The sequence below is a fragment of the Bombus vancouverensis genome, chromosome 9 (assembly GCF_051014615.1).
Source record: "Bombus vancouverensis nearcticus chromosome 9, iyBomVanc1_principal, whole genome shotgun sequence".
Lineage (NCBI taxonomy): Eukaryota > Metazoa > Arthropoda > Insecta > Hymenoptera > Apidae > Bombus > Bombus vancouverensis.
Genome location: NC_134919.1, coordinates 15609377 through 15630510, shown reverse-complemented (window position 1 = coordinate 15630510; position 21134 = coordinate 15609377). Strand labels below are relative to the sequence as shown.

At 38.2% G+C, this 21134-nt stretch overlaps 1 protein-coding gene and 1 long non-coding RNA gene across 8 annotated transcripts in view; one reads left to right on the top strand and one right to left on the bottom strand.

Annotated features, from left to right (window-relative positions):
• Positions 1-21134, top strand: part of LOC117158776 (glycogen synthase kinase-3 beta) — a 57245-nt gene that overhangs the window by 21998 nt on the left and 14113 nt on the right. Inside the window, exon 1 of one of the 7 annotated variants that reach the window (XM_033338040.2) lies at positions 18677-20261. The exons of 5 other annotated variants lie outside the window; for them this stretch is intronic. In XM_033338040.2, the coding sequence (XP_033193931.1) occupies positions 20078-20261 (184 nt within the window). In that variant the 5' untranslated portion in view covers positions 18677-20077. Of the gene's footprint in view, positions 1-18676; positions 20262-21134 lie in introns of those variants that run through there. One more of the 7 variants, XM_033338041.2, reaches the window with a different exon arrangement.
• On the bottom strand, positions 5572-6438 carry LOC143303181 (uncharacterized). The gene is made up of 3 exons (XR_013059250.1): positions 6066-6438; positions 5819-5937; positions 5572-5697 (listed from the first exon to the last, which is right to left on the bottom strand). It is a non-coding gene; the product is annotated as an uncharacterized LOC143303181 (long non-coding RNA).

Here is a 21134-nt window from a genome sequence, read left to right as displayed (position 1 = left end):
TCCTTTTTTTTTGCTTATTTTACATCGTTCTTTTTTAACATTGCGATTACGAGAGGAAATTTGAAAGATTTGTTTAATATTTTTTCGTTATTTATCTTTTTTTTTTTGTTCTACTTAGAGACTCTACAATTTTATAAAATTTGAGTGAATTGAATTGCAAGATTTATAATATCATAATCAATCTGGTTACCTATCTGGTAACTTGTAAAATTTTGTTAATAGTATTAAATTTATATATTTAAGTTTCAGTTTTCATATTTAAAGAGAAAGATTCCTCGTTCTCTTTGTATAAATGATATCACGATATTTCTGTTGAGATGATACGACGATGACATTCCACTTTTTAATACAATCTACATTATTTTTTTTTTATTATTATTTTACGAGCAAATCTGTTCATAAAGATTGAAAAAATGGAACGATATCCTTCGGTCCGCGTCTCTTTTCTATCTTTCACAACCGACGAAGTGTCTGCCGCGATAAGCTTATCGTGGTTACGAGACACAAAAATTCCGAACACGTTTGACCGCTCCGCTACGCGAGATCTATCTCGATTGTCTTGCTTCGATATCGAGTCACTCGATCACGAGTAAACAAAGAAAAAGGTAGTGGAATAATGGATCGTTGTTTACAATTATGTACCTCGAAGTTTTCAAGCGAATAAATATTCTCGTCTAAAGATACGTAGATGTAGAAAATTCGAGGTTAAATCGCTTCAAGATTATATTTGCAGAAGGAATTTAAAAATCGCTGATTTCATCGAGAAAATTAATATTTGACAAGTTTGTTAATTAACTCATAATTCAGAAGCATTTAGTCGATTAAATTTTTATTGGACCATATTATGAAACCAATTGCTAATTGCACAGAAACAACTCTTGTTCTTGCGTTTGCGAATCAAATTTCAATAAATTATTATTAATCGATAGAGCTCGATAATATAGAAACGCTCGGATAAAGCAACGAACAAAAAGTCGGGGCGCTATCGATGATCTGTAGAATCGTTAATCTCTAAGAACTGTAATAATCTCGACAGCGGCATGAATTAATTTCGTTTCTCTGATATAATTGATATTCAAACAAGCCTAACGGCTTTGTTCAGTCGTCTCAGACGATAACATGGATTTATTAAAATTTTCCATTCGGCGATGTACAATCTTCGGAGCGAGACTAACCGATGCGATGGAAGCATCAAGCGAGCACCCGGCCAAATGCGATGAGGTCGCAGGTGTTCCAGCGATAACGCGGAATAATTAAAATGTAAATAATTAAAACGGTCCGGAAATTGTCATCAAATCTCGTTATCGAGCTCGTTATCAAAATTCGATAATCTGATATAATTGCGATGCGTGTTTACGAAAACATACCAAGTAGAGTAATAGTAGTGATAGTTGACGAAACAGAGCCGACTGTATCGTGGTAGGCACGTCATTCGTTATCGCGATTAACGTGCTACATTGCCTATAAAACGACTAACGTGTTGTACGATAGCGATCTCTGTTGACGATCGTTGACATCGGTGTTCCCCCGTTCTTGCATTGCGTTGGTGAGATCGATACTTAAATGTTGGTCGGTAAGGTAGAGTTGTCTTCTCGTCGGTTTATTGCTTATTTATTAGGATGAACGAAGGCCTATTCTTTGACTCGTTCTTTAGGAAACAGATCGATAACTCAGTGCTAATCTAGCGAGATGATTTCAAAACCGTAAGAATATGCAGAACCACTATAATAATTAAAAATAATCGAAAATTTATCGCAATAAATTGTAAAAATCTAAAATATCGAAGAAAAATATAACGTCGTATTAAAAGAATTCATAGAGTAAGATATAGGACTATGCACTGAAATCCTTTCGAGGCTGTTTTACCATCAGCCTAAAGCATCGAATGTACATACAACCAACTCATTCGACATTTCGTAGTTCTCGCAATCGCCTCGTAAGCGACGATTTAACATATTCGTCAGTCTTCCAAAACTTTAAACATACTTTTCTAAAAATCAGGAATCCTCAATCCTTATCTGCTATAATACGATTATGACTCAACCGCTAGAAAGAGATTTATGACAGTTTTATTTTTGAATTAGACGATTTATCAGAAACATTCAGTATCTAAGCTATTTATCGAAGTTACTTGGTTGTTATCATTTAGCCATGAATCGAAATGATCTACGAACCCTTGCTGGAATTCTACGAGTTCAGGTGCCCCTGGTTATAGAGTCGAAATGATTTATCGAGCATTCCCTGGTACATTGTGCGTTTGAACGCTTAGGTATGAATCGAAATGATCTACCTCCTGTGTCTAGCAGCGGTTAGGCATAGAATCGGCATGATTTATTGAGCAGACCCCGTACCTCACGGCCGTACCGTTTTACCTATCTATAGGATCGAAATGACCTGCGTTTGCGGACCATAGTACAACTTCGCCGAGTCTGAATTTCGCGAACAGACTGCTCTTTACATCTAGAACTGGATCTTATCGACTCGGTTAATCAAATTTGTAGAACTATACTGTCGTAATTCTTTTTCTTTTTTTTTTAAATAAAAATCCTAATGAAAATCGTAAGTGATTGGAAGCTATTTTGAATCAAACCGTATCAAAACCAAGAATTAGCGATTCAGGGATAGACGTAAAAGCCACTTTGCCAATTTTCAAACAGCAAAACGAACGGTCAAACCAATTTGATACGATCGCAAATAGCGATCTCGAGCGACGATCGTTCGCATGGAACGTCATTCGATTTCGAGTGGAACGTGGGCTATTTTTGCGAGTATTGCCGCAGGGAATACAACTGGTTCTTTCTATTAATAATTATGGCGTTATCGTCGTTTTCGCCAGTGTTCTGACTCTAGATAGCATCAAAAGAAAATAGAAGCCCATAAAATACCTCAACTGTCGTTCTCTACTAGAACCTTTCATCTCTGTACTAAACTTATATCTTCATATTTACGTTTATCATTAATTTTGTCTTCTTCTAAAAAGAACCGTTAACGATTACATAAAAACGAAAATCTTAATACGTCGATGATTTTTCTTAAATCTCTCTTCCATGAACTTTTCCCACACGTTCGTATGTAAAAAAAAAAAAAGATTTGCAGGAATGGCTAGCGCATCGGAGAATTGGCAAAAGGCTCGACAACAAGCGACGTCATCGTTACAAAGAATTATTAGTTGGCTTCGGCCGAATACGTCAGAGCTGACGTCGCCGAATTTAGACGCGTTTGATTCTATTCCAACAGATACTCGTCAGACAGAGCAGTGGCATTTTTCACTCGAGACTCATCACCAATAGGAATTCACGCCCTCGCGTTCTCAAGTGACTCAACTTTGGTATTTCTATGAGTATCGAAAATTAGGAGCGCGCGAATGGTCGACTTTGGGATGGCAGTCGAATAAGTTGGAAATAAATTACAGTGTATATCGATCTTGTTAGCATTTTGAAAGTACATATTTTCTAAGACAGCTTCTTTAAGACGATGTTACATTCATGAATTCACGAGTAAACCTGATCATTTGCATCTGATCTTTATTCATCGTTCAACACTGAAACCATTCTACCTCTTTGACGTTTCATTTTATCAAGAAACATATACATTAGGAATATCTTTCTTTACTTTTTCTATCAAGATCACAATTAGAATCTTGCGTTACAACGCGATTTTCTTTCGAATCGTTGAATTCTGTACGATCCGTTTAATTATAGCATAAAGAATCGCGTGTCGTTGCCGTCGACTTTCTCTCAGGCCGATCATTATTCAGCACGTGCTGCTAAATTTGAACTTTGCCACCGTGGTTGCGTGGCCGCGTGTATTCCTTATCACGAGCGATTGCCCGTGGAAAATCGTCTCCGCGAGAGCGACGCACTTCCGAGCTCTGAATCATCGGATCGTATCTCTACTAATCTGGATTCTGCCACGACAGTTGAACTGTATGGTGCATTATAATCTTGTTTACAATATTCGCAGAAATATCTTCGCGTTGTTAGTAATCGTTGAATAAATTTTTCCATAATCAAACGATAAATATTCGGCGCTGACAAGGTTATTTATAGTATATTAACAGGGTGAAGATAAAGAATAAATAAAAGCAAAAACGCATACAGTAATAACGAAAGAGAACGATCTGTGAGATTTAGTTGTTATTTTTGCGACTAAAAGATAAAAAGAAATCGGAATTCTTTAATATCGTTAAAGAGTAACGCTCGGGTAATCTCTTTCAAGAATATCTAGAAGTTTGAAGAAAAAAGCGAGTTTCAGTTTTGTTCGAGGGCAATGCGCCACTTCTGAGTAAAGATTAAAGAAGACACAGGTTGCCGACTGCTTTGTTTTTAAGAATTCGATCCTCACCTTGTTCTTCTGTCTCCTGGCATGGGAAAATTGCCAAATCGCTTCTTTAGAATTCGCGAAACTTGGGTCAGACGACATTACCGCTTTTCAAATATCAACTGCCAGAATTATGTTCCTAACACGCGAAGGAATATTTAGATTGTATCTAATTTTAACAACGTCTGTTATATCGTAATACAATAGCTGTTACTCAAGCGCAGTCAATATGCTGCCAAAATTTCCAGGTTTAATGACTAACATTAAGTTCGAAATTCGTAGAAACGATATTTCATACCTGATATGTTATTGCGTCAACTTCGTACATGTTCAAAGCAATGCAAAATAATTCTTTACCAATTATTCAACCCATTCCACGTGAACGATGACTTGGAAGCAGTCGTTCAAAGCGTCCAAAAATTTAATACGTAACAAACTTACGTAAACACTGTAACAGCGATTAACACGAAGCACGTTATACCTATCGCGAAACACGATTCTTCGGCTATCGAATCTTTCGTTAACATCTGGTAGGTACACTGTGTATTTCTCTCGAAATACGAAGATGGATGAATCTCTTTGACGACAGCCAAAATGTGGCCTATGCAGGCTGGAAATTGTTCAGCGCACATCGCGAAAATTGATCGCGGTCGTTAGAGAAACCGAAACTGTATCGAAGCATAACACGCGAACGAAACAAATGTTCCATCCACGACAATCCCAACGATTCCTCGCGGTTTATCGTGTCACGCGAATTGGCAAGAATTCCATGTGACCTAGTCACGTCCCGTTCATTCGCACGATTAATCGCGAATCCTAAAACCGCTGCTGCTTCTTCTGCTTCTTCGTCTTCTTAGAACCTTAATCGTGTGAAAATCTTCCGTTTCTTTGTTTCGTCGCGACGATTAGGCCCGGAATACGAAAGTAGCGTGTAGGCAATAATCATCGTGTACTTAGATTATTAATCACGTCTTCTAGGAAAACTCATTTTTATTTACGAGGAACAGAGATATGGAATATTATTAGGCATGGATTAAAATGTTTCTAGTATTTTTTGCCGGTCTTCATTTTTTTAAAGTTTTATAAAAATTCTGGTTAATGTTTAGTACGATTAAAGTTTACTAAGATTCTTAGATAATCTATTAATATATCAAGCTCGTGTCATAAATAGATTGCGGATATTTACGCAAACTCGTATCTTTGTGAATATAATTTAAACAATGGAAGTTAGGTATATCGTTATTTTATCTACTAATAAATAGCGTTCATAGTATTACATTCTGGATATTTGAATTTTTGCGTTTTTGAACTTCCCATAAATGCGTGAAAATCCTCAATCATAACTGTACGCAGTCTGTGTCGATAGAGGATCGGAAACTACGAATGAAAAACGTAAGATGTAATCACGATACATACAACAATTTTAAAGATAAATAGATTTATTCTTGTATTACGCAACGATAGAAATTCCATGAATTATACGTCCATTCAACCTCACCTTGCAAGCACGTCCAACGGATCGTATTGAAAGAGTGGTTACGAAAGTCACGTAGACAGCTCATCGGTGCATCTTGCGTCAAAGTGGTTTCCGTTGACGCGAGCTTCCGGTCATCGCATCTGAAAACGTCCACGAATTTTAATGTCGAACGCGTTCCTATCTATCAATGTTCTGCTGTCTTTTGTAGAAACGCGACGATAGCACGAAACGAGGCCGAGAATGAATTGTACTCTGATGGTATGTGCACCTGGGTTAGGCAAGCCTCTTGACGTCACAATGAACGTTATGCTTGATCCAGGAGGCTCGAATGACGTCATTGTTTCTGTCGAACGTAGCTCGAACGAGAATCGTCGATTTGTTTTTGTGGAAATCGGACGGAAATCGAATTAAAATCGTCAATTTCGAGCCATTAGTAATCGGTTTGTTTGATCTTCTGTGCATGGTCTTTTATGTTTGAAAGATAGTTATCTTCTGGTTTCTAGGAATTATAGATTGTAGTTTGAAACACTTTTATAGTTGTTAATAGCGGATTAGTTATTTAGTTAAATATCAAAGAGGAATTGATGCGATAGAACCGGAAATTTATTTACTTACAATCACATCCATCTTCCTAGTGACTACGCAACGCTGGCTATGATACACAAACAATTCACGTTACATTATTTAACTTGGATTACAGCATAAGTAATAATAGTACGAGGATAATATAAAAGAAATATATATATATTTCTATATTTTATATATATATATAATGTATAATATGGTAATTCTGAACCAAAAGACTGTGTTCTGAAACTTGTGTTAAATATTTCCATCCTCTGACGTGTAAGATAGCAATAGCTTTTACTGTCCGATACAACAAGGTAACAGTTTATTGTTTGTGGTGGTATAATTTATAAACAATCTAGCGTTTAGAGGGAAATAATAATCGTAGTGTTCAATTACTATCGGAAGACAATACTCTGAAGATTCTCCGAGTGAAAATATTTAGAAAGACACAAATCTTAGGTGTCTTTAACGTTTCTTTTTATCCTTTGGTAATTTAAAAGCACTGCGACAATTATTTCTCTTCTAATGATATAAATCATCTTAAGTCGAAAGGCAAGACTTTACGATAAAAAAATAAAAAATTAAAACTCTAATAATTATTTCTCTTCTGAAGCTATATTATTTATAATTTGTAGTATAATAGCTAGTAAACTTCGATCAAAATCACTTGGAAAAAGTCAATTAATAAGTAAAGGTAGAAAAAGAAGAATTGAGAATTTCCAAAATCTCTATTTTTGTAAAAAAATGTTAAGAAATATGGAACGCTGTTATTAATTTGCGAATGTGTTTAAAAACACAGTGGTACTTTTTTCATTCATTTCCTTTGTAGTTTCATCGCGTGCCATCGCCGACAGTAAACGTTCGTCATCTTTATTTATAAAAATACAAACCTTGGTTGCAATTAATCGAACAGAGCCTAATAATCACATTTCGTGTCACATGAATTCATGGAAGCCTCCGAGAAGCTAACAACGAGGAAGAGAGGATATGCGATACACGCTCGTCGGCGACCCTGAGGAGAGACCGAGTTATTGATTATATGAAAACACCGTAATTTTGCTTTGCTCTTACTCGCAACAGCCTATTATTAAACGCGTATCCTCGAGGCACGCCGAGGGCTTTTGCGGGTACAACGGATCTGATTAAGCGGAATTTTCATGCTCGTTACGCGTGTTGCACGAGCGCAGATCTTAATCTATCCCATGATTCGTCGATTTCTTTCGAACCAGGCCTTGATCCTCTTTCCACGGAACAATTTCCGATCTTTGCTGTCAGATCGATCGACTTCTCATCGCGTAAAGTCTCTATAAGACTTATGTTATTCGATATTGTATGTCATGCAAAACGAAGTAAAATTGGCTAGAGTTTTGCAATATATGTAACGAGTAGGTTATTTATTATCATATTATTTTCGAGTCTTTGCGACTACATATATAGCAAGGTGTTTCTCTGTATATTTTATTACGATACTCGTATCTGAGTATAAGTGTGTCAATCATTCTGTTCCGCGACATAGTCAAACGATGTTGATTCGTTGTCGAAGCAGATCGTTTAGCAATCTGTGTACGAAAATTTTGTCGAAATAGCTAACAACGTGTTTGGAGAGGCAATCCAGAGCTGCTAGTTTTTGTTCCAAGCAAATCCGCTAATTGCCAGACGAAAATAGAACTATCGAGCTAAGGAACCGCACTATACGTTGACTACTTCACTCCGCGAACCCGTACAAGTTCCCTTTTGTCTTTAATCGCAACCAGCTAGCCACTTGCTCGGCCCGACACCAATTTTAGCAGACTCTGCTGGGGATCATCTTCGATCGTTAGCAGTTAGACACGTGTTTCGTGAATCCATGATAGAATCGGTTAAGACATTCGTCATCGATTAACAAGCAAGTTGTGCAGAAAATAGATCGTGGTATTCGCGTACTTTCTTTCGGAGTGAAAGAAGCAAGGAAAAGAAAAGAGAAGAAAAATGTTGCAGTTCGTGTCGCAGAGGCGTTGCAGCATCTCGCGACTCAATTTGTATCTCGACTCGAACGTCGATTAATCGTTGGCTGTGTATAGCCTTTGAGCTAGGTTGCACGCCTCTTTCTGGTTCCTGTGAAGAGACCTGGAATCCCGCCAGATCGGTACCAACCTGCCCGTTGACGACACTATCCCGAATCTAGATTAGTGTGAACGAACTCTGCCCTAAAATTTCGTTCCGCGTTCAGAGCAGCGTGTCTAGGTCTTTCCGTTAGTCGAAACCTCCTTATGGCAATATCGTGCAATATATTTTCAAAGTTATACTTGTCCGAAAATAATTACACGTTTTTTTTTACTGCTTCTCAGGATCTTTTGAAATCTGTTTAGAATCATTTTAGTCCAGTTAGAAACGGTCCAGATCAACGAAAGATAGATGTGCAATAGAAGATTTAATACGATTGCGCTTCGTCGATAGAGTTGCGGAATTTGAATATCGTTTGTTAAATCGGTATTTCCAGCATTTTATATATTTTTCTATATTACGCGCATAATCCATAGATTTCTACACCCTTGGATTTCTCAAAAGTGTGCAAACATGTGCAGTCTAATCACAGCCAGTATTAAACTAGTCATCTTTGCAAAAATAACTTTGGCTCGCGTTAAACCGTTAATCTTATAAGAGTTAACGTACGCTCTATTGCTTTAGAAAATTCGTTTCTTTGTAAAGGAGGAAACAAAAGAATGCCAGGTATCATCGAACGTTCGTCAGAATTTGTTTTCAATTAAACTTCTTTCAATTTCATTCGCACGGAGCATCAGATACTTAGTCTAAATATTCCCAATCAATTCTTCGAACCCATTGCCTGACTCTCAATGGAAAATAGGTTATCTATAGTCGCAGAAATTTTACAACCCTATAAAACAATATTTGAAATGCACTACACGCAGTCAAGCAGTAGTTACATACGAATAAACACGGGTGAATTATAATTGCAACCCTTGATTCGCTGTATTTCAAAATGAAACAGCAAGTGGGTGGTCCGTGAAGTTTATAGCCGATGATTTAATGCCAATGATCCGCATAGTTGGTAAAATGGCCTGTACATTAGAAACTCGACGAATCGAACTATTTCTTTATCCATTGGCAATTATTCAAATGTCGTATGATTCACGATAAATGTACAAAGCCGAGGAATTTCGTTTCACGATGTTATTAACACGGCGCGAGGCACTTTATTCCAAATTTCGCTTCACTAATTCTTCGATTTACGATTTTCCTTCTTACCATCTTTATCGAATTCCGATATCTTCCTAGTGTGTACTTATTACACCTAACATCGTCGACATTTACATGACATATTTATGTCATAGGTTAGCAGTTACGGATCTAATTTGCATCTACTATGATTATTAGACGATAGAAATGCATGTATGCATATATATCCGGTGTATTTCATCGATAAAGATAAATTATGGATGTATAGACGCGTTGAAAAAAATCTCATCGGTATAAACTATTGACGTATTTGAAGTAAAAAGAAACGCAGTTCATCTAATTCGCATTTTTTCCTCGGCGAAATATCAAACGAGGTATATGGCTCGAATATACATGTAGAACTTAATCGACGTTTTGTATACCAAGGATGATATTAAGTACGCAGTTCTGATCACAGTAAATCACGTATCGTGTCGTCTATTACGTAACAAATACTCGTGTTTAAGCTGTTCGCTATTCAAAGGATTAATTGCTCGCTTTAACAATCGGACACTTGTTAGAAACGTATCACGGACGTCGTTATCGATATCTTACATTTATATTTAGTTATTATTATTATATAATATTATATAATATTTAGTTATTAATTTACGACGTTTTTCTATTGAAATTCATCGGTATTCGATTATTAATTAATTCATAATAATTTCTTCATAGAGATATTAATTACATCTTCCGTAATCGGTATATCTTTTCGTACGCGTTTCTATTACTTGCATAGATATTCTTTTCGTTCTCTATCTAATTCGAACTGCAATCTATTGCGCTGATAATATATACGTTGGAAACGTCTGAACGAAGCAATTGCATTTGGGAATTGGAAAGAAGCGGCGTATAGATAAACGAACGATCGTTAAACGGTCTTGCGTCAGATGATTTTCTACGTCCTCGTCGGTCGAAGTGTATCAGTACCGAACGAGAATAACCGTTCAATGTACGGTCGATCTATTTATATGGTCGATCAGCTGCATGGCCTGCCCATAACTCAATAGCGATGGCCTCGACGCGTGTACGGTGTTACGCGTGTTCGTCATTTTGCCTCGCTCGAAACGTACCTTTCGCTGTTTCGAAACGAACTGTCGCTTGTAAACAAGTTATACGATTGACGGAACAGGTGTCCGTCATGGATTGGCGTTGTTACGTACATCGGTTTACAAAAGTATTTAAACAGTCAGCGATTCTTTTGTTACACCGTATACGATCAATGAATCATATCTTGTCGCTGCGAAGGAGTTAATTAAAAATTTGAACTTTTTGGTATTTCTCATTGGAATCGTAAGATAGAGAGGGAATTATAAATGGAGTTTTGCACACGTCTTTGATACAGGAAAAAACCACTTGTTTCGAAGTATCGTGATAAGCACAGTACAAAACAAAGTTGTACAACAATTAATTGAATTGCTCGGAATATGTTTTATCCATTTAAATGTATAGGATGTATGTTGTGCGTGTACACTTAGAAGCACTTTAAAAGATTTCTAACGAGAAACTCGGGTGATACCTTACGGACGACAACTTTCATATCTCGCTTATCGCGACTTACCTCTTATTCTCTCTTCTTTTTCTTTTTTTTTATTACTTTATCGTGAGATTCGTTGATTGAAAGGAAACATCGATGTATTTTTTGTATACCTCTAGTGTTTTCATGTAAAGATCGGAAAATGAATCGATCAAAGATAAACGATCGTTTCAGTTTTCCAGAGAACCCTTGAGATTATATAATGCTGTTTGAAAAACTAGTATAACTTCACAGTAAAAAGATTAGTATAGGTTCCCGGTAAAAAGATTAGTATAGGTTCCCAGTAAAAAAATTCTGAGACACGTGGTATTTTAGGAAGCCTTCCTGTGATCGCTAAAAACGGACGATCTCGGTTTTTCTCTGATTACCTTTCATTTATCACGAGAATAGGCCAGTCACGTTTCAACGTTAAGTTATCCTCGCGAATCCTTCTTAACCGGAAACCGGACCGCGTTGAACTGTGCTTCGTGGAATTGTTTTCGACTACGACTCGTTTATTTTTGCGCCAAACTCGTTGAGCCACGGGTGTGTTACTTCGCGTTTTACAGCGTCCGGGCAATTCAATGATTCGATTAATGACGTCGGTTCATTATTCATTGTCGAGAATACACCGATTCCACGATTACGTTTCGTGGAACGGTTATTCCGCAATGACCGCGATCGATAGCCACGTATCGATAAAAAAATTAAAAAATAAAAAAATAAACGCTCGATAACCCAGCCGACTGGAGAGTTCCGGATTATCTGCGACCTATTGAAATTTCTATCAGCCGATCCGCGTGACGGTAGATAAATTTAAATCGACCTTACGCTCAAGAGATATTTCGAAGAGGTATTTTTCGAGTACTTCGGAAATCGTCTAATCGTTCGATATGGCGACATATCGATTTCTACGTAATGCAAAAGCAATCTCCGATTCCATGATCGTAGTAGAGTGAAATTTCTTAGCCAGGCATTCCAATTTCGTCGTAGTTGCGGTTCGTAGGCCGTCCAATTGAATCTGATTCGCAATATCGGCCTGTTTGGAGAGATTCGAGGCTTCTTCCTTGGCAATTAGACAGTTTGAGGATCATGGTTGTCGTTCCTTGGCGTGCAGGATGCCACGTTACTCGGATTTAATTCGTTTTACGATACGATTGTTCGACCAGATTGATCTTCCATTAATTTTCATAATTATTTACTCGTACGGATTAATACAGAATTGGCCTTTCGATCCTAACGTTTCTTCATCTCATATTCATTAATTATTTTCATTAATCGATCGAGTCAATTATAGATAGAGCAATGCTTTCCCAATATGTTCGATCATATTATATATTCATTCTCATAATAGTTTGATTCATACGTCACTCCAATATTTTAATAAACTTATTAATTCATTTACCTTGGTAATCATCTGCGATCATCAGCTCTTTCATTCGTCTTTATTTTTACAACGATTCTCTATGAATGGAATCAATTAATCAAATCGTAATTTACGTAATTGATCGATTCATATATTTTCATAATCGTCTGTGACCACGTACATTAATAAATATAATTGTCGGGTCTCTCGTTTCATTCGAACATTTCCTCGACTCTTTCGTTTATCTTCACTGGTTTGCCAGTGACTGGTCTAAATTATAATTAAACATAATTAACCGGTCGAACCGTGCACTTTATTAATTTTCTTGCTCCTTTCGTTAGATCTTGAAACTCATTGAAGCTTTTAATGCCTGGACGTCGCCTAATAAGCGATATACAGACGACTGCAGTTTCTTAACACGATCGCCGACCTTTAAGTTAGTTACAAATTCCCGTTTTGTTCTCTCGGTGTCATCGGCCTCGCTAGGTGCTATAGACGATGAACTTGCTTTACTTCTTTCAGTCTCGCGGCTATAAATTGTCCAGTTTGTTCGCCCCGAAGCTCGAAACGCCGGCTTTCGACACACTTACCGCGAATAAACCGGCGATTCTATAGAACGAGTTCCTTATCGCGAAGCGCGCGAGCTTCATCGAAAATTAATCACGCGACTCCTCGTTGCTTGTTTGTTACTTTTTCCCTGTTTTTTCTTCTTCTTCTTTTTCTTCTTCTTCAAAGGGAATTCTGCAATTGAGACGGTTGGATGAGGATGCCTTTTCAAAGAGCCGTGACAGTTACTTTGAAGGCAAAAGATAGCACGGAATGAAATAAATATTAAGAAAGAAGAAAGTAAGAAACATAAAGAAGAGAAGTGACGCGCGAAATAATTCTCTGGAGAAAGAATACTTGTTACTTTGTTAATTTTGTTCGGCCGTCTTAAGACACGGGAAAGCATTTTTTTCTTTTCTTACGTATCCAGCAACGATAAACAAATAAATTTTCACCGAGGGAGAACTTTCACGAAACAAACGGTTCATCGATATTCCAAGCAGCACGCTTAAAGCAACCTCATCAACTGTCCGCGTTATTGGTCACGAAAGCGAGCCTCGATTCCTTCTCGGACGACGAGCTGTACACTTTCGATATCGAAGACTCGGCCGCCTCATTAGCATCCAAATCATTGAAATAAGGTAACAAGGACACCCAGTAGCCTCAAATATTTGAAACATATATATATATAAAAAAAAAAGAAGAAAAAAAGAAAGGCAAAGAATCGGATTTGGATCGTTCCATCGCGCGTTTCTTCTAAATCTTCGTGTTTTTTCCTGTCGATGAAAAAAGTGATGTCACCCGAGAGGAATATTCAACGTCATCCTTATTTTCCCGAAGATAGAATTGCCTTTTTAAACTCGTGACAGTGTTTTGAACGCAGAACACAGGTTTCACGTGCGATTTCTGTGCTGTTGCTCGCCTGTTATCTGCTTATTACGGCTAAATATAGCGGGTGCTCTAACCAGTGTTCAAACACCAGCGATATATCAATGCGCCCGCGACTTTGTGGCGCTCGAAACAATTTACACTGGTTTTTGGAACGTTCTAAATATTATTTCCATGTATATTTTAACAGAGATTATGTTCGTACTTTAGAGTCTTAAGAAAACAACGCTGGTTACGTTAAAATGATTGACATTCATGAGGATATTGGAGTTTCGGAATATCATTCTATTGGCCAATCGTATTAAAGTGGTTTATATTTAAAAAAGAATTGTTTCCTGGCTTATCTCGAGATCGAACATCGAACAGATTACGTTCGTTCGTCGAAAATTTATTTCATAATCCCTGACCCTGTTAATCCCGCTAATTAAAGAACTACAGCTTTTTGTCCTTTGCACTTGTCTCTGTTACTTTCTAAATTCTTTTATATCACGAAGAACTCTACTCTTTGATCGTTCGTAAAACTTATTTAATATCGAAAAAACGAACCTTCGACTGAAGTCAACTTATCTTCGATTACCAATAACTAGAGCTAATCTAACTTCTATTATTGATAGCTTGAGTCAACTCAACTTTAATTAATAACAATCAAAATAAAAACCAAAGTTCTTTGGATCGTACTCGCCGCTAGATAATTTCTTCGATTTGTGGCAGATATGAAAAGATCGTTTCGTGGAAAATTTTCTGGAAAGTTTGTCGTAAGAGCTTGAAGAAAGCAGTGACGCAGGAGGAGTACGATAGCAACACGACTTTCGTGAGATTTGTTCTCGTTTCGACTATATACGTCGACGCGACAAAACGATGTTCGTTATCTTCGTATCTTCGATCGGGATTCACAAATTATTCATCATCAGCCTATGCGTCTAACGCGCCAGCTCCATTACCAACGTCGACGTTAACGACTCCATCGAAATATCATTCTTTTTATTGTCCGGCTTTCCGTCGTTTAAACAATAAACATTTTATTACTTTTTGTACCAACAGTTTTTTTACGATCGACACGGTATCATTTCCTTTAACGAATCATTCCACTTCCGTGGCGTTTTTACAGGTAGTAAAGACGCACATACAGCCTTAAAAATAACCGTTTCATCGTGTTCAGCCTTAAATAAAACAAAGCCCGGATCATACGAACCGCTTTTCCTAGAGTCATAAAATTGACACTCGCAATAGAATATTCCTTGCTTCGTAGCGAATTTCTTACATCGCTCAACTTTTATGACGTTTTCTTTTTAGTTATCTAAATTGGATATTTAAAAACGTATTTCGTTTACTCGTAGCATTCTTTCCAAGGTATTTTTTATATCAATATTTTGTATCTTCTTGCACAACTGAACTAATATCGTTGGTGAAATTTGACGAATAACAAGCTTCGCGTTACAATCAAATTCTATAAGTTAAAAATCATCCGATTGACACGCGAGTTTGTAATCTATCGCTTCTAATCTGCCAGTTCACTCATGTTATTACTTGCTAAAGTATTACGTAATCTTCCGTTCTGCAATTACAATTGTTTTCTTACTTTCGTTCCAAACAAACAAGTCACCTGATATCACCTTCGTATATGTCGATATTTATCATATTCGGATTACAGCGAGAACTTTGGATGAACGAAACGAAATTCTCGCGACTATCGCGATACGAAATGCAGCAGAGGCTTCTACTAATTAATACCACGATCGAGGAACTAAAACGTCGTCATCGAGGTGAAACCGCGGATAAAACCGAGATCGCTGCAAAGTAACGATAGCACCTTAACCTTTGATTACGCTTCGTCTGGCGCGCAACTCCACGCTGAGATTGTGGTGTATTCGTTTGCTCATTCCGCTCTCCCTCTACGATGAAATAATCTTCGAGACAAATACAGAGCGTTCCTCGTAGGGGAAGATTTTTAAACGCGCTATCAGCTTGGTCGAGCTATCTGATCGCCGTCGTTTCTTCGTTAGTTTTTACCTGATTTAAGCGATATTATATCGGTCGTTATTTTTCAAAAACGTACGTTGCGGCAAATCGCTGGTAAAAAACGCGAGCTCGATAGTTGTTTATCTACAGCTTGTTTTCTCTTCTTGCTATTTATATATCTTATTTACAATTCTTATTGATATACAATAATTTCATTTGCGCCTGTTTGTGTTCGGAATACCTCAGAATTTGCTAAATGATTCTGTCCTCGTTGGAATCGAGTTTTTATAGGAATTTCAATTTCTGCTGGTAGAAAGTGTTTGCTTATTCTGTGTGTAATCTTTTTAGATGTCTTACGTGGTACTCTATTTTATTTATGTTGTTAATTTACGCTACTTTAAATTCCATGCAGTAGGTGCGAATAAACTGCCGGTGGACAATTACGTAACAGACGGTTTCTGTTCGGTGTTCGCGCATCTGTGAAATATCTGAATTATAAAAATGTTACGCCGTTAAACGATTAGTTCGAGTTGATAAATAAGGAAGAAATTCGCCGGAGCTAAGAGCATAACCATGGTTTTTATGCTGCGTGTAATTTATGTAATTAGATTTCCGTTTTAATTCATGTAATTAGAGATAAGAAATAAAAAGAAGTTTGTTCAGTCTAGCTGTTTAGAGAAGAAGTAAGGACAAAGAGGATGATAGGAATAATTCCAAGTAAGAATCACGTTGTAATGCTCGGTAGATGAATCAAATCTCTATTTAAATTCTATTTCTTTCGCTATATTCGTGAAAATATGAATTGGCGTGGACATCCGTAATCCGATATTATTTTCAACAGTCGCTTGTTATATTTCTAAGTTTTCAATTCCCCTTTTACGTATCGCGAACAGATTACTTCTAATTTATCGCTTAGAAAATTCTGTTTACTCGCGAGATATCGCTATCTTTCTTCCAGAGGAATATCGTGATCGTTATCATACGATATGTACGAGAAATATTATGTTATGGTTATGAGAAATATTCTTTCTCGAGATAACAAAGTCTGTACCAAAAAGCACGCAAAACACGATTACAAACGACGACTTGCCAATAAACAACAGCAGGTTGTAAAACTACTCGAGTAGACGGAAAGATTCAGAGAAGAGTGGCGGTCAGCGTGATTGCTCATCAGCCGCGAAATTCTACTTTGCAAAACTGGCACGTTCTATTTAATCCAACGTAACGTCCGTCATTGACGACACGATCTACTATAAATAGATTTTATCATGAATAATCCTCTGGTGTCACGCATAGTCATAACGAGTTTACTGCTGTACGCGAATGAAATATATCGCAGGCCACTTTGTTCCATGACAAATTCGTTACAGAGTCCAAGCTTTGCTCTTCGTTCGAGAGACTGCAGACGGTCATTAATAAGCGACCATCGAATCTTCGTTGATCCATTTTACGTGGTTGAATGGCTTCACGGCTTTGCAACTCGTTAGGGAAATATGGGTCAGTATGGATACATATTTCGTATTTAGGCTACGAATATGCTACCGTTTATGAGCATCCGGACGTTTCCATCGATATCGCAATAAAGATATTTGAATTTAACCGGCGCGTACGAGTTAATGACGAATTAATAATCACGGGCAGAACTTATTACCTTCCGAATCGTCTATCGAGTTATAAATTTCAATTATACGTAGAATTCTATGAAATATCGCCTTTGCACTCTGAAGTGAAAAGTTTGTCTGATTAGAAATTTTTGCGCGTTACTTTATATATCGTTTGGTACTGAAATACCCCGTTTGCGTTAATTCTGTAGCTAAAATACATTTTATCAAAAATATGCCGATATCCCGATACTTTTGAAGGATAGCGTATTTAGTAGATGATCGTCAGATAAATATTTAAATTCGTATTACGTCGATTTCGTGGGTTTAATCGATTAACGAACGACCGACTCGAAGCTGATGCTGTAATCCGCGTTAATGCAGATGTTAATTATCTTATCTGCTTCCGGAATTAAATAAGGTCTTGATCAAGCGGAAAACACGCGGATGCGATAGAAAAAGATTTTCGAGAATCGAGGGATAAAAAAGAAAAAAAGGTGACTTTGATACGTTGAGTCGAGATTAAGAAATACTTGTGCTCGAAAAATACTTTACTTTCCTATTTTAGCGCAAGATTGTGTTTTGCGGGGTACGTCGTGTTGTCGCGGTTTTAAACCTGTTATGCTAAAAATAAAATCGTTCGAATCTCAAGAACAGCGAGAGAAACAACAAACGTAACGTAAGTCGATGGAAGAGCAGCTGAACTAAATAGAGAGACCGGTAAAAGCTCTCAGATCTAACGCTGTCGAGTATTTCTCGCTAAACTTTCGAAAAATCCAAAGAGTCTAGCGTTAGACTCGTTGGTACTCGATCTAAACGAACCAATCTAAAAAAAGACATTAACCTAAAAGAAGGAATCTACCTTAAAAGACACAGAATTTTACGTTAGCCGTCAAAGAGACGATACTCGACCTAATTTCGATCTAAAGTGCATCACTCAACTTAAAAGCCAATATTCGGTATAGACTTGGCTGAAGAGACAACGCTCAACCTAAATTCACCCTAAAATAATAAGAAATTGTACGGTAGCGTTGGAAGAGCAGCAGTCAGGAAAGTCGAAAAGCGGCCAGGCACCGTTTATCGCTAGCTCTCGCGGCTCGTATCTGTTATACGTTGTACAACGCTCGCTCCCCCCTCCGCGACGCTCGGCGTCTTCCTCCCCCCTCCGGGAAGCTGATTCTTCCGCGGGTAATGGCGATTGGCGACGCGTTCGGCTTAGTCGCGTGCCGAGACGCCGTGGAACGAGAACGTTTCTGGCGAGCTGGCTACGTGGAACGCGAGCGATACGCAGCGATACAAATCGGCCAGGTCTCGGATCGTCGCGTGATCTCGACACGTAAAGCCAGTTCGTTTCGTCAACCTGAGAACGCATTACGATTAACCGCGCGATTCTCACCCCGTCGTCTTCTATCTCTACCGAAGTACCATATTAGCCGAAAGTGTTGGAGGAAAGTTTGTGAGTTGTGATCCGATCGTGCGGTTTGAAAGTTGTACGTTCCCAAAGTGGAAGAGGACCGTTTGATTAAGATTTCCACTAAGAAGACTCGATAAGAGGAATCCTCAAGTTGATTTACGCGTTATACGTTCGACCAAAGATTCACACGCGCTGTGACTCGTTTTTATCCTTCGTGAGTATTATTTGGTGATAGCAAGCGGTTAGAACCGATCCGAAACCAACGAAATAGACTGATCACTCGACAAGGAGAAATTACATCTCCGCGTAACTCGGTAGTCTGAAGCAAGCGAGACGATCGATGCTCAACCTGAGCTATTATAACGATATACGTGCCAACGAATCTCCTCGAGTCTTCCAGTAACGACTCTGCCCAAATAAATCTGCTAAAATCGCCAAATATCGTTGAACGCTCGGTGAGAGAAAATCCGAGTCTTGGAAAATCTTCGAAAGGGAACCTTATCTGGAGACAAGCAACAATATCTGTACGTTACAAGGTGTCCAAAGGAGACTCGCTGAGCATTCCAAAGGATACGTGTCATCGGTGGAAGCAATCTGTCGTTCGTGCACACCGATCGATGTTACGTCGTTCGATTAAATCGTCGGAGACGGTGGTCGGTCTTGAACCTTGTCCTCCTGTCTCACAAATCGGCTCGGACGGAAAACGAACAATGATCGCGTGATCACGACACGTAAGCTAGATCGCGGAGTTATTGACGATTCGTGGCACGCACGAATTCGTGTACGAACCGGTGTGTAGGCTCGTGCGTTTCAACGCGGCATTCCCGTGTGCTGAATGGCGATCGTGTGAGTCGCCCCGAATTACCTGGTTTGGCCAGCTTCTTGTCGGAAGCATGATAAAGACAGGCAGTGAGATCAGCGTGGAAAATCGTTTATTTGGCATAGTTACGATGACCCACGCCGTGCACCTTGACACCGTGTTAATATTAGTTGTTGGTGACCTTCCAAGTAGTTTCAGACTCTTGGAATATTTGTAAACTATATGACTATAGACTAGATGCGTCAAGCTTCTGTCGCACCGAGATATTTATCGAAAACGGACGGGTAAACCAGAGTATTTTTTACCAAGAAAAAATTCACACGGTCAAGTGTTCTTTCTTTTTCGGTGGATTTTTTTTTTAAGTGAATTTTGTAAAGTGTAATGGCGCCAGCTGCCGCGCTAGACTGGTCAGAACCTTGCCAGCATTGGCGTTATCCGAAATTCTGTCCGTCTGGACAGCAGAAGCATGAAAGGGCGAAGAGCGCGATGGAACTGAGCAGCAAGGAGGCGAACACAGCGTACAAAAAGTTCTGCAAGTTCCTGCGCCGGCTGAAGAACAGGAAACGTAAGTTGCTCGTCTGGAGGGCGAAGGATGATCGTTGTTCTGGCAGTGGGAATCGGTTTTGTTAGCGCATAGTCGCGTGAGAATCGCGAAATAATATTTCGCGTCCAAGTTTCCCGCTTTCGAGAAAATGTTTCTCCGTGAAGTTTCTCTGAGTTCTCTTTCACAGCTCCTTTTTCGAATTTCTTGATAAAAATTGATAAAAAGAAATTCGCTCTTCGAGGTTCGATATTTCCAAGTAGAACATATTGGAAACGTTGGCGCAGTGATAGTAGCAGATCTTTTATTCCACGGAAAATAGGGCAAATCGTAGGGGACGATAGTAACAGTTCGACTTGAGACTTCGTTTATGCAAAAGCTATTACATTTGCGACAAAAGTTCTTATATGAACTGCTTTTGTAAGTTCGAGATTTGAAAATTGTAATTACATCGTCTTCTTGCCCGGTTGTCGGTGGATTTTTCGTCTTATAAAAATTACCAAAAATTTGTCAAATTTAAAGTTTCTAGTTGAAACATCTTTGGATTCTTCGGTTATTGCGTATACGGTGCTCGCTTCGTAAAAATTGACAAAAACTTGTAATTGGAGAGTAGAAGAGAGATTTTAAATCAGTGTGCTCTTCAGCAGCTGTTCTAAACGTTGGAGTAACCTCAATTTTATCTGGATTATTAAAATCCGCTAATTAGCCTTGAAATCATCATCGATCATTGACTTTGACGATCCGTAGGCGTAATATATTCGCTGTTTCTACCAAGTTTGACTGCTTTTTAATCTCGGCGTGTACACTGTACTCGGAATATTTTAAAGTATAATGAACCCAGACATTATCGATAAATTATTCAACACTGGATTATTCTTGCTTTTCAAACATGTCAGT